Source organism: Otolemur garnettii, unplaced genomic scaffold (assembly GCF_000181295.1).
Source record: "Otolemur garnettii isolate 467f Iridium unplaced genomic scaffold, OtoGar3 scaffold00016, whole genome shotgun sequence".
Classification (NCBI taxonomy): domain Eukaryota; kingdom Metazoa; phylum Chordata; class Mammalia; order Primates; family Galagidae; genus Otolemur; species Otolemur garnettii.
The window spans coordinates 1,992,095-2,018,838 of NW_003852411.1; the positions used below are offsets into that span (position 1 = coordinate 1,992,095).

The following is a 26,744-nucleotide window of genomic DNA, read 5'->3' on the forward strand; positions in this document are numbered from 1 at the left end:
AAAAAAAAAAACAAAGAAAAAGAAAGCAATAACTGTTAATGAATTGGCTTCACTGGCAGAAGAACTTTGCGAAAAGTTAAGTGATGATAGTCTTATCAAATGCTACAAAGAGATAATCAGTTTATTCTGGTCATTTCAATGATTTTCATTTTTTTCCATCTAATACATGCATTAAAAAGTTTAGAAGTTGCTTATTTTAAAAGTGAAGTATCTGTGAGTGTTATTGTAAATTCATTTAGGATAAGTTCCATCATTGAGGGGAAATTAATTGTGGATGTGGTAAAGATAGAAATACAAAGATTGGTGGCATATAATATATTAAAACAAAGTTTTTATTAATAAACTTTTTTTGGTAAGTTTCTTTTCTCTTCTCTTGTCTTCTCTTCTCCTTTCTTGAGACAAGAGTCTCACTCTGTTGCCCTAGGTGGAGTGCTGTGGCTTTGTAGCTTACAGCAACCCGAGTATCTTGATTTTTGGTGCCTGCCACACTGCCCCACTGCCCCACTAGTTTTTCTATTTTTATTTTATTTTATTTATTTTAGCAGAGAGTGAGTTTTGCTCTTGCTCAGGCTGGTCTCGAACTCCCGAGTTCATGCAGTCCACCTACCGTGGCCTCCCAGAGGGCTAGGATTAAGGAGAATTTTTTTTTTGAGACAGATTCTCACTTTGTCGCCCTTGGTAGAGTGCTATGGCATCACAGCTTACAGCAACCTCCAACTCTTCAGCTTAGGTGATTCTCTTGCCTCAGCCTCCTGAGTAGCTGGGACTACATGTGCCCACCACAATGCCTGGCTTGTTGTTGTTGTTGTTGTTGTTGTTGTTGTTGCAGTTGTCACTGCTGATTTAGCTAGCCAGGGCTGGGTTCAAACCCGCCACCCTCGGTATATGGGGCGGGCGCCCTACCCACTGAGCCACAGGCACTGCCCACGAAACTTTTTTTTTTGGAGACAGAGTCTCACTATGTCGCCCTTTGTAGAGTGCAATGATATCACAGCTCAGAGCAACCTCAAACTCTTGGGCTTAAACAATTCTCTTGCCTCAGCCTCCCAAGTAGCTGGGACTACAGGTGCCTGCCACAATGCCCGGCTATTTTTTTGTTATTGTTGTCATTGTTGTTTTAGCAGGCCCTGGCCTGGTTTGAACCCACCAGTCCTGGTGCATGCGGCCAGCACCCTTACCCCTGAGCTAAGGCACTGAGTCAAGGAAATTTTTTTTATTAAGTAACTATTAATCAATATGGTACATATGTAATACATAAATATGCCAGAACAAACTGTGATAGTCTACTAATAAAAAAATAGAAGCTGTAAACATCTATTTCCATCCAATTCAGAGTAATAGAAAGTGTATTTACCTTTCCTATGATAAAGCAATGACCTTAACTTTCATTTTAAGAAACTGTTGGGGCTCGGTGCCTATAGCTCAACCGGCTAAGGTGCCAGCCACGTACACCTAAGGTGGTGGGTTCGAATCCCCAGCCCGAACCCGCCAAACAACGACGGCTGCAACCAAAAAAACAGCTGGGCATTGTGGCGGGCGCCTGTGGTCCCAGCTACTTGGGAGGTGGAGGCAGGAGACTCGCTTGAGCCCAGGAGTTGGAGATTGCTGTGAGCTATAATGTCTCGGCACTCTACCCAGGGGGAGAGCTTGAGGCTCTGTCTCAAAAAAAAAAAGAAACTGTTGGATTCTATTCTGCTTGCCAGTTAACAAGTTGGCTTGCCAGTTTCATAGATGCTAGTAGGCAACTTTTGGTTTATAGATAAAGGATTTTACTACTTGTCTGGTAGGTGGCAAAAGATTACATTTACTCATTTGCTGTCTTCTCTTCCTCCATGGGGATGGAGGCAAACTCAAGTTCCCTGAAGACTGCACACACAGTATATATAACTGAGGAACTCTGACCTTAGGGAACTCTCTAATCTTATAACGGGATTAGTAGCAAACCTGCTCAACCTTTTCTTCTAGAGAGATGTTATATTTATTATCTTGGACAGCAAATAAGTATTTCCTCTGCTCCAGAGAGATACTTATCTCTGTCTTCCAAGCCTGCTTACTATATGAACAACCTTGAAAAGATAGTCTAGAGCAAAGTTAATAATTTTTCTCAAAAGACATGTAGAAATAGAAGAAACCCATTGAGAATTTTGTCCCCAAAATATCCACCCTTTCTTTCCACGTAAAATAGTCTATTCACTCAGCCATTCTGATCAATCTGACCTGACTGACAGGGTTGGTACCAAATCTGTTTAATTTATCTCTTGTACTTACATTAGAAAGCCAGGAAGTATTTTAAAGTTTTTGTAGTGACCTTTCTTCTTAGCTCAAGCTGTTAATCCAGGTACAAAAGGGTGTATTAGTGATTTTTGCAGATTCTACTTAGGTGTGCACAGGGGAAGGTCTAGATAATTCCATCTTTAACAACTTTGACTTGTAAATAAAGGTAGATTTGAATGACTTTTCGGTACAAAGTTTGTTTTTTTTTAACGTGAAGGCCTATGATGGCTGTTTGTAAAGTGAATTTCACCTTATTTTTGAGGAGACAAGCAGGTTAATGCCTGGCTTTCACCCAAGAAGTAGACTATAGTCTTGGGAGTGCATATGGTGCCCTTGGAAGCAAGTATTGCTTATAATTGTTGGAGCCCCCCAAATAGGACCAACACAATTTAGAGGTACAAGTTAACAGTGCTTCCAATTTGGGGCTCCCAATTCTGTTCAAATAATTGATCTGGCCCTTATTTTTGGAGAGACTGCTTGATGGCTCTCAATGTAGTTTCTCCTATTTGGTCACATTGCTCATTGATGGAATTTATCTGTCCCATGGAAAGACTGAGAATGGTGTTGAGGAAGATACCTAGGAGTGTTTTTTGTGGGAAGAGCAGAAGCTAGGATCATCCCTGCTGCTTCTGATGGACTTGTCAGTGAGGTTAGGGGAACGACAGATTATTGTCAGAACCGTCTGTTGTATGGTTACCTAGCAGGAAATTAAATTTAAGGCACTTGGCAACAGTTTGGGAGCGCTCACAAGAGTACTCTTCTTGCAGAGGAATGTTATGGGTATATTTTTAAGAGAATTATTTTTGAAATTAGTTTCTGAATAGAATTATTTTATAGCCCTGCCATATCATAAATATTTCAAAATGTTTTAATTTTAGCTCCCTCTTTCACTCTGCAACAGTGTTCTGTTTTGGATGACAAATCATATGATAGTCCTTTCTAAGACCCAGGTCAATTATCCATTACAGTTTTTCTGACCAGCACACATGGGAATGTTCTTTCCTACCTCTAAACTTCTCAAACACATCCTGTGTACCCTTCATATGTAATTTATGCGTGCTACACTGTCTTTGAATCGCATGCGCTTATTTCCTGCTATGTTGTGAGGTTTTTAAGTATTGTGGCAATAATTTATTAATTTCTGTCCTTGCCAGGGCCTAGTACCATGCTTGACACACAGAAGATAACTTGGTAAATCCATTAACTTTTAAAAACCTTCTCTCCTTCCCACCTTATTTAATATATGTATATTAAGTGAGTCTGTATTAAATGATTCTTAGTGGTTGGTGTTTGAAAACCTTATATATCTCATGAGAATTTTGTAGTTTGGATAAAGCAGGTAGTATCTTTGTTTTACACATATACAAAGAAAGAGAGGTTAAAGGAAATGGTATTCTTCCTCAAGTTTAAGAACTTGGAGGCAGTTCTGAGATTAGAATCTAGGTCTCCTGAGTCATTGCTTATTTCTCTTCTGATTATGCCATGCTGTATTAAATATTTAACATATTTAAGGAGATAGATAATAGTTGAGTAGTTTATTTTCCTTCCATAAAGAGGTATGTATATATTTAATGTGAGATTATTTAAACAATGTTACGACTTGAAATTCCACCTATGCAGAAGAACTGGGGACACCTTTATTCAGTGGACTTTGTTGTTGTTCATGGTTGTAAGGTATGAAGAATGTTTTAATGTTTGGCTTTTGTTTTTAATGGTTGGCTTCCCTTCGGAGTTATTACTGTTAACACTTGCCTTAGTGTCCTCCCGTTCCCTTCTTGACACTCATACAAACATAGGTTCAGATGTATGTGAGATTTTTCCAAATTGATATATGTGAATTTCCACTACTGTCAGTCTCTTGCTAGACATTCAGTTTTTCTCCAGTTCTTCACTCCAAAGCATGTAGTAACACTCCTTGTACCTGTATCTTTAATACTAGAGTGGACCCTTAAGGGGTTTGCTGAACAGGGCAGAGAAACAGCATGATGTGAAGCCCAAAGTCACATTGTTGGTTCACTCAACTTTTATATTTAAAAAAACCATTGTTTATTTCTTTTTCTTTTTTTTTATTGTTGGGAATTCATTTTTTATTATTTGGGGATTCACTGATTGCATTTATTAGGTAAAGTCCCTCTTATAATTGTGTCTTGCCCCTAAAAGGTGTGTCACACACTGAAACCCCACAAAACCATTATTTTTTTTAGGTGTTGTAAAGGCTTCTATAGCTCTCACTTGAAAATAATTTGGAATATTAGAATGTGCCAACACTTTGGAATCAGATGTAGATTTTAATTAGTTTTCTGGAACATACTAGCTGTAGACAATGTAGGCAAACCACTCAATACCCAAAACCTCTTTCATTATCTTACCTTTAAAGAATTGGAGAAAATGCATGTAAAGCACTTTATATAAAAGATATGAAAGACCCTAGTAAATGTGGTTGTCTTTTGTTATTCTGATGATAATTCTAGCTAACCATATGGTGGACCCTTAGGGTGTGCTGGGTACCATATTAAATGTAGCTCATGCATTATCTCGTTCATTCCTCACAATAGTGTGGTGCCTGTGAGGAATGGAAAACGTTCAGTGATCATATAGATAGTAAAGGGAGGAGCCAGGATTAAAACTCTGGCAGTATAGAGGACACTTCTCTAAACTCTACACTATTACTGTGATACATGCTACTAGAACAAGAGTCCTCAACTTTTACAGTGGTGACATTTTGGACCAGATAATTTTTTTTTTTTTAAGACAGGGTCTCATTCAGTTTGCCAGACTGGAGTGTAGTGGAATCATCATAGCTAACTACAGCCTCAAACTCCTGGGCTTATATGATCCTCCTGCCTCAGCCTCCTATGTAGCTGCACACTACAGATGTGTGCCAGATAATTCTTTGTTCTCAGGATGTTTATCTATATGCTTGGCCTCTGCCCACTAGATGTCAGTAGCAAACCATCCCAATGCCAGGGACAATAAGTCTCAAACATTGCCAAATGTTCCCTGGTGGGTACAGTCACCTTAGTTGGGAACCATTGCCCTAGAAGAAGAGCATATTTGGGTAGGGGAGAAGGGGAGGTGACTCTGAGGTAGTTGAAAATATACAATTGTAATTTAGGAAAAGAATCAGAACTAAACGTGTGATTTGAAAGTCCCTGTTCAGTGGTAGTTATTTACTCCCCTCTCCCCCAGAGGTGCACAGTCAGAAAAAAGAAGACTGTAAAGACAGCTCAAGAGACTTAATAGATGAGGGAAAAGTGTGTGAAGAGTAACCAGAGATTGAGAGAGTCAGAAGGAACAATCGTAGGGAGGTGATCAATGACAATAAACTATTGAAACATTCTAAAACTGTGAAAGTAATATACTGCCTTTGAAAATAATTGAGAAATATTAAAGGATGCAATAGAATTTGACTGTGAGCTTTATCAGTTTTACCATTTTAATTTGTCATATCTCATTGCCATCACTTGGGCGTTTCATTTTGGTTAATAATTATTAGTAAAGAAAAAAATGAATTAATTTTGTTTTGTGAAGAAGATAATTTTTTCTTTCAGGTTGCCGAGGAGCCCAAGTAGAAGAAATATGGAGTTTAGAGCCTGAAAATTTTGAAAAACTAAAGTAAGTGTAATTTAGTTGTGTTAAAAATATGTCTAAAAAAAAGTATTATGTCTATACTTCAGCAGACATTTAAAGCATACTCAAATTTATTTTACTTGGCTTACCCTAGGCAGACTACATTATCTGCTTTAAGTTTCTTTTCAGTCCTATGAGATGAGTATTATTATTTTCAGTTTATAGCCAAGAATCTGAGGTTAATAGGTAAGTAATGTGCAAGGGATTCAAAACCATCTCTTTAATTCCATGTTTACATAGTACTGACTAGTTGATTTGTCACAAAATTCACTTATCTATCAATAGTGTTAGAACATGCAACATATTTTAACATAAAAACATGAATGATAGGTCAGTCTACAAAAGCATATTTAATAGAAACTATATCTTAATAGTAATTCATATCTATACATTATCACATTGCTTCTTGGGGAAGTTGCAGTTCAAGTTTCAAATGTTGATTCCTGGAAGAACTTTCCCCTGCTCCCTTCTACAGGAGTTTTCGCTGGTGAGAGAATTCTTGAAATTTTGGAATAGGGACAAGGAATAGGCTTTAACAGGGAAAATCGGGGCTTAGGGATATGGCAACTATTTTTAATAGTAAGAAGGAGATAAGGTGGTTTGCTGCCTCCTCCTTTCCTCTTCCCCACCAAAAGAACAATCACTTTAAATGGAATGGGGTCAATTCTGGCTCAGATCAGTGACTTAATTGAAGATGCATCATTTGAACTGTATTTAAAAAGATAGGAAAGATTTTTGTTGAGTGTAAGACAGTTGTGAAAGACTGTAGAGAATCTAAGTAGTGATTTTATGTTTCATGCTCAGGAACAGTTCCTTTAGGAAAGTAGATGACTTCATTATGTATGAGGTGACAATATTCATTCATATTATAATATGAGGAATCGTGCATGAATCTCATGATACCTGAAGGTGGCTTCCTATGTTTAATATAAGTTATATATAGTCTATCAACCATTTATCTGTAAAAATCCTGCATGAACTTTATTCATGTATCTTGGAATTCAGTTCAAGGTTAACAGCTTCTTCTAGATTTACTGTGTTCTAATTTTTAAGTAAAGTTATATAAGGTAGAAATGAGAGTCCACAGATCTGAGGATAAACTTTTCATTGTAATTTTTTGTAACTGGTGTAATTTTAAGTTTTATTAACTTTTATAAGACAATATGCTAAAGACTATGAATTGCAATATCCATCTTTTAGAATTTTCTCATATTAATTTACTTCATTTGCATCATATTTGTTAAATAAGTGACTAAAATTTCATATATTAACAGTGTATCATAGAAGAAGCAGGGTTTGGTGTCACTAATTTGTGTTTTATTTTATAGGCCAGTTCATGGGTTAATTTTTCTTTTCAAGTGGCAGCCAGGAGAAGAACCAGCAGGTTCTGTGGTTCAGGACTCCAGACTTGACACAATATTTTTCGCTAAGCAGGTATGGTCCTGGGATACTCTGAAAAGTCTCAAGAGCAATCCTTTTTATAAATAGGGCTCTAGTTTACTACTGTGTGCCTCTTAGTATAGCAATCCTCAGACTTTTTTGTCTCAGCACCCCTGTGTACTCTTATGTATTATTGAGATTCCCCAAAGAGCTTTTGTTGATGGGATTATGGATCAATATTTATCATATTAGACATTAAAATAAACATTTAAAAATATTTAATTAGGCCGAGTGTGGTGGCTCACACCTGTAATCCCAGCACTTTGGGAGGCCGAGGCAGGAGGAATGCTTGAACTCAGGAGTTCAAGACCAGCCTGAGCAAGAGCAAGACCCAGTCTCAACTAAAAATAAGAAAAAAATATTAGCTGGGGGCTATGGAGGGTGCCTATAGTTCCAGTTGCTACAGAGGCTAAGGCAAGAGGATTGCTTGATCTCAGGAGTCTGAGGTTGCTGTGAGCTAGTCTAATGCCATGGCACTCTAGCCTAGGGCCACAGAGTGAGACTCAGAAGTGTATATTGTTCACATTTTTTGGCATCTTTCTAATGTCTAGCTTAGTAGTAAGCAGCTGGATTCTCCTACCTGCTACCTCATTCTGTCAGTTGTAGTGTTTTTGTTTTGTTTTGTTTTGCTTTTGATTGAAATATCTAAAGAAAGTTGAGTCTCACATATATGTGTAGAGAGGAGCATTATCTTTTTCTGGTAAATGAGATATTCTTTGATACCATGAGAAAGTGTTGCTTCCTTAAAAGTTAGTTGCAATTTAAATTGTACTTTGTAAACTCCTTTTCTTAAAATCCTTAGGATTATGTTGCCCTTTAAATGGGTCTTTTGTTCCTGCATGATTTTATAAGATTGTGCACTGATCATTTGGAAAACTTACCCATTTATGCACATCTTCTACATTTGATATGATTTGACAATGATATGATTGGACAAGAAGTCACATTTGTTAATATGTATGATTAAGCATCAAGAAATTTTTAAGATCATGGTATTGGATCTAAGTTTTATAAATTCTAATTTTCACTTCAAAGGTTAAATTTTAGCAATAACAGCAAATACCATTAGGTGTTTTCCCTGAAGCCACAAACTGATTTCATTGATTTTTGAACCAAATATCTGCCAAACAGACTTATCTGGAAAACCATATTTGTCTGTCATTTGTTCTTTCAAGTAAAAATGATGTTCTGAGAAAAAAGCTGCCAATTTAGCTCACATCTAGATTGCCCAGGTTCCTCTCCGTGAGATAACTGGTGTGTTTTGGTATGCAGCAGGAGTTCTTTATTTGTCATCCTGTTTCATTCCATGAAATATTAAAGATTTGTACTGTGAAATAGAAATTTAATAAAAATAAACTTTTATTGCTTTGTCGAACACATTTTTGAGTTAAACCGACTTTTTATTTTACTTTTTTACTGCATGTATATGTCAATGAAGTATAATAATTTAATGCCACTGCCTAGATTTATGCTAAAATGCTAGTAGTTTTTTATCGTGTCATTTTTGTGCCAACAGTACAGATGGAAAAGCAGGGAGAAAGGAAAAAACTTTCTTAGAATTGTGATGGAAACAGTTTTGTAAAGGATCTTAGGGATTCCTAGAAATCCATGGACCACACTTGAGAATGATTAGGAAAATAAAAAGTTTCAACTCCCATTATTAGATGCCTTCATATATCTGACTTGTTGTTTGGAAAAACTGAAAAAGAGAATGATTATTTTGATTAATTAGTTTGAAATCCAAGTATGATTTCATCTGTTTGAAAATTGCACTTAATTCTGAGACCCCCACACAATTGGCTTGCTGGTTAACCTTTAGAAAGTAGAAAAATAAAACTACTTAATTTTTATTGCTGCCCTTGAAATAAAGCCTTTGCTGTTCTACAAGTAACTTGTTTTCCTTTTTTCTCTTACTATATTGCTTCTTTCCATTTCCTCTGACTTTTTTTGAATTGAATGTTTTTAGAAAAATTAAAGCTTTTTTTTACTTTAAGGAAAATATGACTTTATTATTGTATGCTTAAAAATGTGTCCTTTTTTTTTCCTAATAGTAGAACTTGCATTACAGAAATATGTGTATATGTAGTGATGAAAGTGAATACCCTTGTAATCCCACAATGACAATTATAATGATAAATATACCAAGAATAGCTAACATTTACCACTCTTATTATGTGCCATATATTGGGCATTAGATATATTCTTTATTTAATTCTTTTAGCAACCCTCTGATATTTGTTATCCTCATTTCATATTTGAAGAAATAGAGGCCTTGAAAAATTGTTAGCCTGAGGTCACACAGATGCTATGTGGTAGATCCAGAACTTAAACCCAGGTCTAAAACCCAAGTTTGTGATTCTGCATGTCCTTCTATCTCCCACATTTTCTAATCATATGCTAACATATTTTCCTTATAAATTTTTACTAAAATTGGATTATTCAAAGTATTTTCTATCTTTTTTCACTTAATAAAAAGTTGACTTTGTTTCATTTCAGTACACATAACAAATATTAGTTACCGTTTATCAAATTCTTTTTCTTTTTTTGAGATGGAGTCTCACTCTGTCTCCCTGGGTAGAGTGCTGTGGTGTCATCATAGCTCACAGCAACCTCAAACTCTTAGGCTCAAGAGATCCTCTTGCCTCCGCCTCCCAAGTAGCTGGGACTATAGGCACGTGCCACCATGCCTGGTTAATTTTTCTGGTTTAGTAGAGATGGGGTCTGGTTCCTGCTCAGGCTGCTCTTGAATTCCTGTAATATGAAAACATACTACATTTTTATAATTTTTCCACATATATATGGCTATATTTAATTCAAACATTCCACCTGCCTAGGCCTCCCAGAGTGCTGAGATTATAGGCATGAGCCGCTCCACCCGGCCTCATTTAGGAAAGTCTTAAGTGTTTTTATATATTTTTTAAATTATTAATTTGTTTGTAGTAACAAACAGCAGAGCTGGGGTGCAAACTCAAGGACTTGGGCTCTAAAGTCTGTACTCTTAACCTTACTTATCACTATACTGCTTCTTTTAAAAGTATTATTTGTATAAATGTTCTGTAATTTACTTAACTAATTTTTTAAGGGTCAAGATTTTGAGTTTCTAATTATTTCTCTAACACAAATAATCCCATTTATCATTGCAATATTCGTGTAATTATTTATCTGTGTACTTAATACTATAATTTTAAAATCACAGTTTGTGAATTCTAAAGTCTAAGATCTGAGTAGTAGAGAAAAGATACAGGAGAGATACTTTTAAAAGTCCTTCAGGTGATTTTTCTCCCTTTTTTTTTTTTTTTTTATTTAGAGACAGAGTCTCACTTTATCACCCGTGATAGAGTGCTATGGCGTCACAGCTCACAGCAACCTCTAGCTCTTGGGCCTAGGCAATTCTCTTGCCTCAGCCTCCCGAGTAGCTGGGACTACAGGTGCCCACCACAAGGCACAGCTATTTTTTTATTGCAGTTTGGCCAGTCTGGGTTCGAACCCACTACCCTCGGTATATGGGGCCGGCACCCTACTCACTGAGCCATAGGCACCGCCCGATTTTTCTCCTTTTTAAAAAAATTTTACTTTTTTTAGTATATATAGGAATTTATGCCCATTATAAAAATTTAAGCATTATAAAATGAGTTATCTAGAAAATAAAAATACCTTATAACTTACTTTAGAGATAACCTCTGAAAACATTACATTTTTACAAATTTTTCCACATATATGTGGCTATATTTAATTGTATATGTTCATGTTAAACTGTAAATATGGACATCATGGATTTTGTTTTTATATGCAGTCCTTGTGGCACTTAGTGAGCATCTAATAAATGGAGATTGAACTGTTTATGTTTAGGAATATTCCAACAAAGATGCTGGAATTCACTAATACCGAGACACTAATGATGTCTGGTTTATAGAAGTCTAAGTATTTTTAAGGTACAAGAAAATACTTCATAAGGAAAAAATATGATACAAGAGTATGAATTTTTTTTAATTTTTTAAAAATTGTATTAAGTCAAATACACATAGATCTTGGTTACATTCATGCATGTGTGGGTGAATTTTTTAATTTCTGGAGTTTCTTAATATTTTTCTAGTTCTGTGTTACATTTCTGTCTTACTGTAATTTAGTGTTTTACTTGTATTATGTTAATCTAGCAGCTTTTATTAAAATGTCAGATTAGTGATTCCCCAATAATATCACTGTACTTTATTATGTTAACAGTTTTTATTAAAGTGGTAAGGTAATAATTCCCTGATAATATTTGTAAGTCATGTTAGTATTCAACTCTTGTGAGCCTATGCAAGGAGTTTATAGTATATCCTACATAAATGTGTAATCCTTAGTTTAAGGTTGTAAGGGCTTATGGTAATGATTTCTTTTTATATATATACATATTTAATCAACATATGTAGTAGATTAAAATTTCCTTGAAGTAACATTTAACATCAAGAGAAAAGGGGACCGGAAAGGGGTTAACACACCAATCCAAGGAATGGGATATGGACAATAATGCTGAGATGGTTGTCAAGGCAGAATCCTTGATTTTGGCAGAGCTTTCGAGGGTAGATGCTGGGTACTGATCAGTAGCAACAGCAAAATGGTGTCTATGGAGACAGCTGTTTCTAGCTAGTGAAGTTCTGCTCTTTTTATGGCCCTTGAGAGCTTTGGTGAGGGCTAATACAGGGTTATGCCCCTATCTGGTTGGGTGTAGTCTCTGAACATCTTAAGCTCCCTGTTGGCATGATGCCTTTTAAAATGGAAGATAGAGTGTTTTTCTGGGGTGGGAGATTCTTTTTTTTTTTTTTTATTAAAAAACCTCTTTTTTTTTTTTTTTTTTTACATACTTTTTATTTATTTATTTATTGTTGCAGTTGGGCCGGGGCTGGGTTTGAACCCACCACCCTCGGTATGTGGGGCCGGCACCCTACTCACTGAGCCACAGGTGCCACCCCGGGAGATTCTGATGTTAAGGGTGCTCCATATACCCCTCCGTGGCTGCTTTGCTCCCATTATTTTAAATTTGGCCATGTCTGTCACCTGCAGGAAGTCCTTCTTGTCTGGAGAGCTTGGGGTCTTATCTGTAGTTTCATTTCTTTTTGTTTTGTTTTGAGACAGAGTCTCACTGTATCACCCTCAGCAGAGTGCTATGACATCATAGCTTACAGCAACCTCAAACTCTTGGGCTCAAGTGATCCTTTTGTCTCATTCTCTGAGGTAGCTGGGACTTCAAGCCACAACCTCCTGGTTTTTCTATTTTGTAAAGATGGTGTCTTGCTTTGCTCGGGCTGATCTCCAGCTCCTGAGCTCAGGCAATCCTCTGCCTTAGCCTCCCAGAGTGCTAGGATTACATGTGTGAGCCACCACACCCAGCCATCTGTAATTTCATTTCACAGTCCCACTTGCACAAAGTCCCAGGTACCCCTGCCAGAGAATGAGTCCCAGCACTTGCTAGAAACATGCTAAGACAGTCATCTCCAGAGGCTAAACTTTGACCTTAAGTGCTAAGAAGTAAATCCTAATTCCTTCCTTCCAGGCACTAATTCCCCATTTTTGGCTCCAGAAACAGGGCTATCTTCTAAAAGCCTAGGACTCAGGTGCATTAGACCTTGATCCTGGAAGACCAGCTTCTCTTGATAAGCCTTAGGCTGCTGAGGCTGAACATCACATCCCCAGCCACCCTGTTGTTGTCCTTGAAATAGTAATGACAGTAGGGCTTTGTCTCCTGATGCAGACTGCGGACAGTGCAGAAGGAGGGGACTTGTAGGCTGGCCTTCACTGTCTAAGGCCTGCTCCTCTCAAATTACTACAGAGAAGATATAGGAGCAGGAAGAAAGGTTTCTGATACATAGCTTGTAGAAAGTTCCCTTCTTTCACCTTAATATTCAGAAGCACAGCTTGGTTTCACTGCTGGAGCTACCAGAATCACTCCAGCGATCCAGACCACTGGGAATCCTCTGTGTCTCCAGAGAAGAATAGGCATCTGTACCCATGAGGGTGCAAGAGGAGGCCTGCTGGGTGTTGTGGTTGGGAGATCCCACCTAGTATTCCTTGTGGCTTCTAGGTGGGTGACTTTGGACACAAAACCTATTCTGATTCCAGGTAGCAAACATTCTCTGTCTCTCTCTAAGTGGTAGTTTGGCTCTTTTGTTTTGAAACCAGTTATTAATTACACACACAAGACGATGGATTTGATTGGCCAGTTCTTCCCTTGTTGAAAAATCAGGGTAAGGATTCTGTTCAAATGACTGCTGAAGTATTTGCAGGTCATCTGGAATAAATTTATGTCATGGTCTTATTTTTCCTCTGTTCCCTTTTATTCTTATTTCTTTATGACTGTCTTTATTTATTTATTTTATTGAATGGTAACTATGTACATTAATGCACTTCTGGGGTACAGTGTGGTGTTTTCACATGCAATCCGAAACACTTCCATCAAACTGGTTAACATAGCCTTCATGTCATTGTCTTAGTTATTGTGTTAAAATGTTCATATTCTACTTTTAGAAAGATTCACTTGTACCCTTGTATGACTGTCTTTAATTGGAGATCCATTGGAAGCCATGTCCAATCTCTACTCCAGCCTTTCAGAGAAACACCATGGTAATGATTTCTAATCCAGAGTCTCTGAAATTTTAAGCATATTCAGAAATTTTAAAAAATTAATTAGATCATCCTTAGTTATAAGTTTATACTGCTTAACTAAATGACATATACATGGAATTGCATCATTTTAGGGAAGTAACACTGGCCATCTTATGCTTTAATTGGAGGCACGTGTGTGTGCGTGCTCGCATGCATGTGTGAGAGAGAGAGAAGAGAGAATCAATGATTTATGAAATACTGAGGAAAGAAGTTATATCCTAGTAGTTGCAATTTGTATATGAGCATCCAAAACTGACATTTGGTAATGCTTCTCTGTAAAACATTGTTGTCTTGTTACTATTTCATTGATGAGAAGGTTAAGGTGTGATTCATGCCTAAATAATGCTGCAGTGGTACTGGGTTGGTCTGATTTTATTCAGTCTTTAGGGACTGAATGATTGAGTACCTATAATGTGCCAGCTGCTATGCCGGATGCTTGAAGAATGAAAAACTTTCACAATCCCTATCTTCTAGTGTGCTTAGAGATTAGTGGAAGAGATTGGCGTTAATCAAGTGCAAAATTATACTAGTGATAAGTACTGCATGGAGTGAAATGAGAACTGTGTCACGAAGTTTGGGAACCACCCACAAGACTGCCCTCACTTTGAACACTAACTATAGGGTTTTGGGTCTTCAAGACCACTCTTAGTTTCTATCATTTGCTAGAAAGACTCAAAGACCTTACCAAAAGCTGTTAAGCCCACAGTCGTGGCTTACGTCACATTACACTGAAAGTATATAGATTAAAATCAGCCAAGGGAAGAGGCAGGTGGAGGAGAGTCCAGCAGAGTTCCCCGTGCGGAGCTTCCACTTGTCTTTTCCCAGGAGTGTCACAGACAGTGCTAACTTTCCTGGCAATGCCATGTGACAGTGTGCAAAGTATTGCCATCTAAGAAATTTCATCTTATTCTTGGTGTCTAAAGCTTTTACTGGGCTTTGGTTACATAGACTTGGTTGATCACCCATGTGGCTAACTTCAAGTCTCCAGCTCTATGGCAGGTTGAGCTGTTAACGTTGACCCAGTTAAGACTACTCCTAAGTCACATTATTAGATTATCAGTGTGGCCCAAAGCCCCATAAACAGGTATTTTTCTCAGGCATGACTTTTCTTTTTTTTTTTTTGAGACAGAGCCTCAAGCTATCCCCCTGGGTAGAGTGCCGTGGTATCACGCTCACAGCAACCTCCAACTCCTGGGCTCAAGCGAGTCTCCTGCCTCAGCCTCCCAAGTAGCTGGGACCACAGGCGCCCGCCACAACGCCCGGCTATTTTTTGGTTGCAGCCGTCATTGTTGTTTGGCGGGTCCGGGCTGGGGACTCGAACCCGCCACCCTAGGTGTACGTGGCTGGCGCCTTAGCCGGTTGAGCTATAGGCGCTGAGCCCAGGCATGACTTTTCAAATGCTTGGGGATCACTTCCCCGGGAGCCAAGGGCAAGCTTTTGCCTGATTTTTCCTTGGGCCAGCTTAAGTTCTTTACTGCACACATAAAAATGGGACTTGACCTTGTTACAGAATTCTGAGAAAGTTTCTCTAGGTAATTGATAGTTCAGGTGAAATCAAAAGGTTCAGTAGGTATTAACTAGGGAAGAGAGGTGAAAGAATCATTCTAAATTAATAACAGCTTTATAGAAAAAATAAGTAGGACTAGTAAAAGGTACTAGAAGAAGGCCAACATAGCTGAGGTATAGAGAGCAGAGGGGAGATGTCGTAAGGTATGAAGCTTGAATATTAGGCTGTATATTAGGATAGGCACAGTTAGGTGTAGAAAAACAATAGTTTATAAGAAGTGGTTGTGTGGGTTTTTGTTTTTCCGCACTCAAGAGTTATTAAGGTTGCAGACTCTTTTGGTTTGCTCCTTTGCACACGTCTTCTATTCCCAACATTGCTTGATGTTCCAAAATGATTGCTAGGCAAAATGGCAAGTAGGAAAATTGTCTTCATTCCAGGTGGCCATAGGCCCAGATAAAATGTGAGTACTCTAATCCTATGTAAGAAGAAGATAGATATTGGAGAACAACTATCAGCCTGTTATTTGTAGTGAATTGCAGTTCTTTATACCAACAGCAACTACTTGGAAAATGTAATTGAAGACAATAGTTAGTAGGGATCAAAGAACTAGACATACATCTGCAGACAAGTCAGATCATAGAGGATATTTTAGGTTGTGATTGAGACTTTTGTCTGTATCCTTAGAAGAACAGAAAGTGAAGTGTTTTAAGAAGGGTGGCATGCTCAGATTTTCATTTAAAAGAGATCATTTTGGCTACTGTGTTGGGAATGCCTTTGAAAATTAAGTGTGTAGGACATAAGAATAGATAATAGGAGATAACAAATTTTTGCACAAGTCCCTGGGAAAGTGAATAAAAAACTGGAAGTAGAGATAGATGTGAACAGATCTGAATAGTACTGAGGAGGTAAAGTATTAACACCTTTCATGTGTAGTGGTGTAGTAGGTGTGTGTGTATAAAATTTTAACTTGATAAAAAATGTCTCTGTAATTTTGAGAGACTTTTTTCACTTAATATTGTATTGTTAAGAGTCATTATGATAGTTCATTTATTTTGCATGCTGTATAATATCAATTCCATAAACATACACTGGTTTACTTATTCTATAGATTATCATTTAGGTTTTACATTTGAATTCCTGTGCATTGTGCTACCACAAATATTTTTATACATTTCCTATTTTAGTTATGCAAATTTCTCCTAGTATATACCTAGAACTGACTGCAATGACTACTTCATCTAATGTAAATATTCAACTTTAGGAGAGAATATCAAAATGTTTTCTGAACTGTTCCAATTTGTACTCCCACAGGAAATGTGTAAAAGTTGTTACAAATCGCATGTTCCAAAGCATACTATTATTAATTAGGCTTTTTAAGTTTTGACATTCAGGTGGTTCTAAAATGCTACTTCATTGTTACCATGGTTTATATCTTCCTAATCTCTGATCCTGTTGAAATCCTCTTCCTATGCTGTAGTGGCCACATATATTTCTCTGTGCGATTCTTATTTATGCTATTTTTCGATGGGGTTAATGTGCTTTTCTTTCCAATTTGTAGGAGTTATTTACATAATCTTGATGCTGTTTCTCCCAGTTGGCACCTGTTGTTTCACTTTCTTTGAGGTGTCTTTTGATGAATAAAATTTTATGTTTTAGAGCCAATACTTTTTGCATCTTGTTTAAGAAATTACTATATATCTGAAATTTTTAAAAGATATTTATGTACATATTTACACTTTTATTCTTACGTCATTAAATCACCAGGAGTTGGTTTTGGTATATTGTGTGAGGTAGAAGTTCAGTTTTATCTTTTTGCTTGTGGACTACTGTTTTTCATAGGCTGATTTATTGAACTGTCTTAATTCCTTCCACTTCTTTTTAAGTTGTGATATCTAATAGATATCTTCTCTTCTTTGGTCTTTTTCAGAAATATCCTTGTTATTCTTGGCCCTGTGCTCTTCATGTAAATTTCAGAATCATCAAGCTGTATAAAAAATTCTATTGGAGTTTTGACTGGAATAGCTTTGAATGTAGATATCAGTTGGGGGGGAAATGATTATTATAATATCTTTATGATATTAAGTCACAAACATAATGTGTCTCTCTACTTCAGTTCTTTGATGTCTTTAACATGTTATAAGTATATCTTTTGTTAGATTTACTTCTAGTTCCTTGATATCTACTATTATTATAAATTGTCTTAAATTACATTCTCTAGATGTTGCTGTTGGTGAAAAAATATTAGTTTTAGCCATCCTGCTTAACTGTTCTATTATCTGCGATAATTTGTTTGTTGGGCTTTTTTTCAGAGAATGAGGATGGATTCACTCAAAATGACTCTATTAACTACAAATAATGACAGTTTCACTTCCTTTTTTCTAATTCTTTTGGTTCTAATTTATTTTTTTTATCTCATTGATTGGCTCAGCCCTTCAATAAAACTATTTGTAACTTTGAAGGGAATACTTCTACCATTTCCCCATTTACTCCAGTTTTTTTTTTTTTTTCTTTCTCTTTTTTGGATATTCTTTTTCAGGTAAGGCAGTTCTGTTAATAATCAGTAAGTGTCTTTTTATGAAATAATGTTAAATTTTTCTAACTGCTTTTTCGCTTCTATTGAGGTGATCATATTTATATTGCCCCTTATAATTAATTATACAGTTAGGAATTTTCCTAATATTATTTTATTCTTCCATACTTGGATGAGCCTAGTTGGTCATGATACATTGTCTTTTATGCACAGTTGGGTTAAATATAGTAATATTTCATTTAAAATGTTTCCATCTATAATTATGAATGAAATGTGCCTTAATTTTCCTTTCTTATAATGAAACTTTGACTAGTTTTAATATTTGTTATACTGGCTTCATGAATTGGAATTTATGTATTTTTTTATTGTCTTGAAGAATTTATGTAAAATTAAGGTGATCTAGAATCAAATTTTGGTAGAATTGGTCTGTAAAACTATTTAGGCCTGGTATTTTCTTTGTGAGAATTTTTTTTTTTTTTTTTTGAGATGGAGCCTCAAGCTATCCCCCTGGGTAGAGTGCCATGGCATCACACTCACAGCAACCTCCAACTCCTGGGCTCAAGCGAGTCTCCTGCCTCAGCCTCCCAAGTAGCTGGGACTACAGGCACCCGCCACAACGCCCGGCCATTTTTTGGTTGTAGCCATCGTTGTTTGGCGGGCCCGGGCTGGGGATTCGAACCCGCCACCTTAGGTGTATGTGGCTGGTGCCTTAGCCGCTTGAGCCACAGGCGCCGAGCCTGTGAGAATATTTTTAACTACTGTTTCCATTTGATAGTTAAAAGAGTAGTCAGAATATTTATTTTTTCTTGAATTGGTTCTGATAAGATATATTTTTTTAGGATTTCTTTTCTTCAGCTTAAGTTTTCAAAATTGTTACATATGGTTGTTAGTATTCCCTATTCTTTGTAAGTTTATTTTATTTGTAGTTATGTTCCTGGCTTCTAGGTTTCTTACTTGCATAGTTGTGTGAAAGTGATTTTATTTATTTTATTACTATACCATAGTATATATTTCATACTTTCTTCAGGGTAGAAACTTAGCTGAGCTTATTTTGATTTCCAGCTCTCTGCAGTCCTTCTTGTAAATTGACTTAAACTGAATTTTTCTGAAGCACTTTTTAATTTTTTTATTTATTTGTATTTTTATTATTGGGGAATCATTGAGCATACAAAGAACTGGGTTACACTGCAAGCATTTGTCCCACTTATAATTGATTCCCTCCCCTAAGAGGTGTGTCACACACTGTGACCCCCCCATCCCCTCTCCCTCATTCCCTCTCTCCACTCACCCATTCCAACACCTCCCACTATGTAGTAGTATCAGTTGTCCTCATATCAGAATTGAGTATATTGGATTCTTGTGAAGCACTATTTTTATTATTTTTTTCTTATGCAAAATTTCTTAACTCTTAGAGAAAACTCCTAATTTCTCAAGGCTGATGATATACAAGGTAAAAGAATTACCCCTGCTGTGACGACAACTATTCTAATAACAAACTGATATGCTTGTTATCTCTTGAATATGCAATCTTAATTTATTCCTTTGTTCACACTCTTCTCACTTCTTAGAATGAATTTCCTTCTCTATTCTCTGGATCCTACTAAATTTTCAAAGCCCTTTTAAAATTTCATAGAGAAACCTGTCTATTCCAGTCTAAAATAATTCCTTCCTTTACAATTTTAATTTTCTATTGTTCATCTTTTTGTGTGTGTATGCATTTCTTTCCAAATTCTTATACCTTTTAAAGCACCACTTTTCCTTTAGGAAGAAGCTACAGTTATGTTCTCAACCTTGTTTCTTTGACTATTAATAAGATTAAAATTTTATTATTTGTGATTCAGTGAAGGTTGAGTGTAATTTATATGCAGTACTTTAAGGTGTTTTTGTATCATGCCTCGGAGCATCTACTTCATTCTTTTGAATATGCCATGAAAAGAAAAGAAATTATACCCATCAAAGAAATTCAAACCAAATTCTTAAGCTTCTGGGCCAGCCCTTATTATTGAACTCTACTACTTTATCTGAAAAGATATTAAAACCAAGAGTATGAGATAACACACTTAGGATGAGGAAAGGTTTGAAAAGTTATGTAAATAATTTATACTGCAATAGTTTTTGGCATGATGAGTTAAACTTCTTTCAAATAATGTCTGTAAGGTGATTTTTTTTTTTATGTGAGTTTTGTGAGGACAAGGACCACATCTTTCTTGTTCATTGCTTGTCTAGCCTTTTTCAAAGTGATTGACACATTGCAGGTGTTTGGAAAATATTTGAATGAGTAGCTATCCATTTTTTGTCATTTTTTTTTTGCTAATTTTGTACTGTTTATAGCATAACCACTTGATGGCACTAAACTCATTTTAAAACTTGAAGAGTTGCTCTTATACCAACATACGTTGTAATTACTATTCTTTACGTACACACAAAATGTGCTGTAGCATGGACAATGTAAATTGTTATTGACAGCAAAAGAGAAATACAGGAGTTTTTCTACTTTTTAAAAAAAATTACCAAAGTAATGGATTACAGATTTGCATTTCTTAGATCACAGAAATATTTGATAGTATGATCTCTACTGTGGCCTCACAACCTGTGTCATGATTTTGAAAGAATGTATGAATAAGTATAAATTTTAACTTCCCCTGATTCTACTCCTGTAATCCCTGTTCCCAGGTAAATTCACCTTAGATAATTTTAGCTCAAGAGAAGGGAGGAATAAATGTCGTAAAGTTTTAGTCAGTTACATTTATTGAGTCTTCTTTAGTATGAAAATTTTTCATCCAAATTCAGATCAAAATGCATATTTATAGAAATCAGCAGCAATGTTAATTGGATTCGAAATCTTCTACTACTTTTCCTAATTCATCAATTATAAGACAGTGTTGAACACAAAATACTTAAAAAGAGGAATTACAGAACTGTAATGGTATCATTTATATTTGCTGAGAATTGAGAGTAAGAGAATGTTCCCTAATGGAGAATGCAGTCTTATCAAGGAGTTTCTCAAATATACCACGGTCAAAAATTCAATAACTGAAGATAAATGCATTCAGAAAAGAAATCAGATGATTGCTGTAACAAAATATTAAGCAATAATAATAGTAATAAAGCAAAGAAAGTAACATTCACATTGTCAGATAGAAGTATGTCTATTATAGAATACTTTAATCAGTTAAAGTATTTATCTTCATTTGTTCTTTATGAAGTTTTTGTTCTCAGTCTTAATGTTAAATATTGTTATTGTCATTAAATTTAGCCTTTTTAATTCTGTAAAGGCAAAAGTGGAAACCTAATATACACATGTATAAGTAACAAAAATTAACTAAAAAAAATTCAATAACTGGTGGGTGTATATAAGACCTTAAAAGGCTCTGGCAACATAAAAGTAGAGAACTTATAAGAATTAAAGAGGGAAAATAATTGAAATATTTTCTTTTGAAATCGGTCAGGATAAAAATAATTTACTAAAAAATAAATTCATAAGCTAATTAGCATTATTGCAAAGACTAATTAGAAAATGGGGTTTAATTATAATATAACAAAATATTATATATGTAGTAAGACTAACATATATTTTTAAAAATCATTTAACTCTGTGATTAACCTTGCTGATGTCCACACAGATCTCTGTACTGTGGGTGCTAGAGGGAGTATGGAAGAAACTGTTGTTTGTAGTAGTTTATAAACTTATTGGAGAGGTCACATGTATTATATCTGTACAGAGCCAGCCTAGCATGATGGCCAGTTGCACAAATTCTAGAACCAGACTATCTTGCTCTTGCATAGCTGTGTGCCTTTGGGCAAGTTACTTAACTTCTTTGTGCCTCAGCTTTTACAAATATAAAATGAGGATAATAATATTACTCCTTCTTCATAGGATGTTGAGAGGATTAAAAGAAATAATACATGTGAAGTGCCTAGAAAAGTACCTGGCACATAGTAAGTGCTATCTCAATGTTTTCTCCTCGGAGCAGACTGTAAGGTCCACGTATTTGTTAGATGAACAGTTAACTGATGGGTGATAGCACTATAAAGACCACACGTAATTGAGTGAAAAAATAGGTGGACAATGTATACCCTTTTGGGGAATTCAGATGAGAGTAGAAACTAACATGAGTTTTTACAGAATTTCTCCAAAGGCCACATAGCTGAGTTGAAGCTTGTGTTAGGTCCTAAAATATGAGGTAAATCTGGGGAGTTAGAAATGAGTGTCAAAGGTGAATAGGAGAGGGAGGCAAGTTCAGTTACATCTTAGATCCAGAAGGTGGGTCTTGTTATTCTAGCTGGATTGGTTTTCACTAATGTTATGAGTCCATTTGGTTTATTTGGTTTCCTAGAATCTTCAACTCCAGAATTATAGTAAACTCCTAAAAATAGACTAGAATTGAAATTTAACATGTGTGTTATGTTTATGCTAAAACTGTGTGAGATAAAATTTGAAATCTGTTAACTTGACTCAGAGTTTTTTGGTCTTGGTCACCAGTTAAAAACTTTTCTTAAAAAATTAATTGATATCTTCACTTTTGTGTTTTATAGGTAATTAATAATGCTTGTGCTACTCAAGCCATAGTAAGTGTGTTGTTGAACTGCACTCATCAAGATGTCCATTTAGGAGAGACTTTATCAGAGTTTAAAGAATTTTCACAAAGTTTTGATGCAGCTGTAAGTACATTCTTTTTAATCCTAAATTGTCCGGTTTGTGTTAGTTCTTATTTTAATAGGCTATTTTTAAAAATTATTTTAGATGAAAGGCTTGGCACTGAGCAATTCAGATGTGATTCGACAAGTACACAACAGTTTTGCCAGGTAAAGAGACTTTTTATTAAGTAGGTACTGTTTCTTCCTTTGCTTCTTTGTCTCACAATTCTTTTCTTTGATGTAGACAACAAATGTTTGAATTTGATACAAAAACATCAGCAAAAGAAGAAGATGCTTTTCATTTTGTCAGTTATGTTCCTGTCAATGGAAGACTGTATGAATTAGATGGATTAAGAGAAGGACCAATTGATTTAGGTAATGCAGTTCCTATTCCTGGTATTTCACTTTTGACAGAAAGTGAAAAAAAGTTGGGTATTTACCTTCACTGTAACCATAATGCTTCTTACAGTTTGAAGGTACAAATGACTACAAGGTATTATAGAATCATGAAGACCATAAATCATCAGTATTTTGTGCAATTAAATAGCATGTGGGGATGACATGTTGACTATTATAGTTCAGTTGAAGCTTTTGGTTTTTCTATAAGAAAAAAATTTTTACCCAGATTGCATAATTTATATTTTATTTTCCATTTAACTTTTAAAAGCTACTCTTAGCGAACTTAAAAAGTTATTCTTGCCATTTTCAACCTGTTGATAAGGGATAGGAAATATTTCTTAGTTTTATTTGGAATTGGGTCTTTAAGAATCACTTTATTGTTTTATAATCAACAAGTTTTCTTTTTTTTTTTTAAGTTTCTATTTAGGTGGTGCTTTAATGTGCTATCCTTTGTGTCAAAGAATAGATTTATCCTGATTCCATCTTGTTGCTAACCATGAGCAAAAATGATAATAGTTATTGAGAACCATTGAGAATTTATGGTTCTGTGGTCATTACCAAGGCTTTTAGAATGCAGTTTCTCAATTGCTGTGGACATGACCATAAAAAAAACTTCCACTAGGTTTTCTGTCTGCTACTTTGCTAGCACTCAGCCTACTGGGGACATTTTATTAGCCCTTTATTTTAAACTATTGTTTTCCCTCTATTGCCTGCGTGTGACACTGTCCAAGTGGAAATACAAAGTGAGCAACCATGATTGTCTAATAGATTTTACAGCAGGAACAGTGCATGCATGGATCTCTTGTGCCTCACAGAACAGATATTTCTAGCTAATTTTAGCTAACTCTTCAGGACAGCTAATAACTAGGTGGTTTGTGGAGCTAAGGGAGGCTTGTTTTATATGATCATCTTTGGAGCTGTAAATTTTTGTCATTATGTAGGGGTAACAGGACAACTGTGAATTGAGGATCTGTTTATTAAAAAAGGGCTGTCTTAAAGGTAAAACTTCATTGACTCCAGCCATTGAGATGGACAGCAGAAGGAGAATGACATGTGAAATTCCTTGAATAAAAATTTATTAATTTTTCCTACTGCCATAATAAAAAATCAACTTTTACACCATTTGTAGAAAGTCAGCATGTATTTTTGGCTCGAAGTCTTTTAGTGTTTTCCGTGGAAGGAATAAAAAATGTAACCATTTAAAAAAAAAAAAGGAGAATTTATGGTTCTAAAATATTACTGAAGAAGAAGCCCACACAAAAATTTTAACTCCTTATTTTGTCCTCATTAAATTTTCCCTTTTTAAAAAATTAGATCTGAAGTCCAACAAAACTTTCAAGTTGAGTCTAATATTATATATTTTTCATAAATCTAGCTTTTAATTAATTTATTTTTTGGAGATAGAGTCTCACTTTGTTGCCCTCAGTAGAGTGCTGTGGCATTACAGCTCATAGCAGCCTCAAACTCTTGGGCTTAAGCAATTTTCCTGCCTCAGCTTCCCAAGTAACTGGGATTACAGGTGCCCACCACAATGCCTGGCTATTTTTTAGACATGGGGTCTCGCTGTTGTTCAGGCTGGTCTCGAATTCCAGAGCTCAAGCAATCAGCTCATGTAGGCCTCCCAGAGTGCTGGAATTATAGGTATGAGCCACTGTGCTTGGCCTAAAACTAGCTTTTAGATTTAAAAAAATTTTAACATAGGCTCATTTTGTTTGTAGTTTTTGCCATGGCTCATCTTTAATAACCGTGCGCTTATCCAATGCAGATCACATGCTACCTCTATATTTAAAAATACTATTCTGTGTCTTTTATAAAAAATTAATAGAATTTTTTTTTAATTTTGTAGATGCTAAGTTTTGGTAGTTCATCTCATCTCTGCATTTATCTGTTGGCTTCTATCCAGTCATACATTTTTTTATTCATTAGAACTGTAAAATAAATATAAAGGAAGAAAGGTACACTAGAAGAGTCAGATTTGCTATACAGCTAGCTGGTGGCTGTGCTATAACTTCTGATGAAAAAGAGGATTAAAATAACTGGGTAAAACTGGTTATGAATTATGAGTGCATTTCAATATGTTATTTTACAGTTACATTTGTGGGGAGTCAGATGAGTTGAATCCTTACTTTTCCACTAACATGCGGGCTGGCTTTTCTTGGCTTTCTGTTTTTGTTTTTGTTGCCTTTCTTTTTTGTGTGACAGGGTCTAGCTCTATTGCCCTGGAAAGAGTGCAGTGTTATCCTCATACCTCACTACAAACCTCAAACTCCTGGGCTCAAGCAGTCCTCCTACTTCAGCATCCCAAGTAGCTGGGACTACATGTGTGCTCCACCACATTTAGCTAATTTTTCTGATTTTTTTTTGTGAGACAGCCTTACTTTGCTCGCCCTCAGCAGAGTGCTCTGGTGTCATAACTCACAGCAACCTCAAACTCTTAGGATCAAGTGATTCTCTTGCCTCAGCCTCCCAAGTAGCTGGGACTATAGGCTACAATGCCTGGCAGTTTTTAGAGACAGGTCTCACCTTGGCTCAGGCTGGTCTCAAACTCCTGAGCTCAGTCAGTCCACCCGCCTTGGCCTCCCAGAGTGCTAGGATTACAGGCATAAGCCACCAATCCAGGCAATTTTTCTGATTTTTGGAGAGATGGCAGTCTCCCTCTTGCTCAGGCTAGTCTCCCATTCTTGGCATCAAGCAATCCTCCCGTCTTGGCCTCCCAAAGTGCTAGAATTGTGAGCATGAGTCATTACGTCTAGCCAGCCTTTAGTTTCATCATCTGTAAAATGAGGCTAGTTATTTTTGATTGCAAAGGGTTGTTAGTTTAAATGAGGTAAAGCCCATATTTGTTTCTTTCTCAAACATTTGTTTACCACCTGCTAAGTGACATAGTAATATATGGTAATGCTAATTATGATAATACTCTTTTCTGTAACCATTACCAGAAGATAAGAATTGAAGTTAACATTGTTCTGTTAAAATACTTTCTGCTGTCCTGAATTTGCTAAAATGTGTGTTAAAAATATTTTGGACTGAACTTCGAAATAATTTTGATTATTTTTATTTTTGTTTTAACTGTTTTTAAATTTCTTTCTAGGTGCATGTAATCAAGATGATTGGATCAGTGCAGTAAGGCCAGTGATAGAAAAAAGAATACAGAAGTAAATGTCCACCTAATCCTTTTGGTGTAATATTCTGGGGTTTTTTTGGGGGGGGGTAAGTGGTGGTACATCAGTGAATATTTTTGTTACAAAAGTTATATATCTATCTATTTGAAGATAGATATGGGAAATCGAAGAAATATAATTAGCATATGAAATTAATCATAAGACTCTCTACCCTATGTGTAGGTAATCTCTGATTTAAAAAAAAACAAAACTAAAGTGTGAGTTTTATATGCTAAATAAGATTCCTTAGAAGGCTAAACATTTTGAGTCCCTTTATAAAAAATATTAACTAAATAACTAGGTATGGTAAAGACTGAAGAAATCATACAGATAATTGAAGTTTGAGAAATACTGCTTTTTCATGTTTATTTCAAGTTTATATGACTAGCTGTACGTTCTGGTTTTTAAGCATTGTTTTAATTTTTATTGTCATTTTAACAATGTGTATATTAAATATCTACTCTTGATTAGCTTAATGCATTCAGAAAATCTCTAAATTTCACATAGTAGTATGTCATTTTAG

General features: G+C 35.8%; 1 protein-coding gene and 1 non-coding gene across 4 annotated transcripts in view; both read left to right on the plus strand.

Moving 5' to 3' along the window:
* Positions 1-26,744, plus strand: part of UCHL5 (ubiquitin C-terminal hydrolase L5) — a 48,861-nt gene that overhangs the window by 3,054 nt on the left and 19,063 nt on the right. For all 3 annotated transcript variants that reach the window (XM_003785604.3, XM_012802707.2, XM_023510759.1), the window contains exons 2-7: positions 5,826-5,889; positions 7,233-7,338; positions 22,560-22,685; positions 22,768-22,829; positions 22,906-23,036; positions 26,152-26,215. In XM_003785604.3, the coding sequence (XP_003785652.2) occupies positions 5,826-5,889; positions 7,233-7,338; positions 22,560-22,685; positions 22,768-22,829; positions 22,906-23,036; positions 26,152-26,215 (553 nt within the window). The remainder of the gene's footprint in view (positions 1-5,825; positions 5,890-7,232; positions 7,339-22,559; positions 22,686-22,767; positions 22,830-22,905; positions 23,037-26,151; positions 26,216-26,744) is intronic.
* Positions 23,609-23,729, plus strand: LOC111723831. Its single transcript, XR_002772285.1, has one exon. It is a non-coding gene; the product is annotated as a small nucleolar RNA SNORA32 (small nucleolar RNA).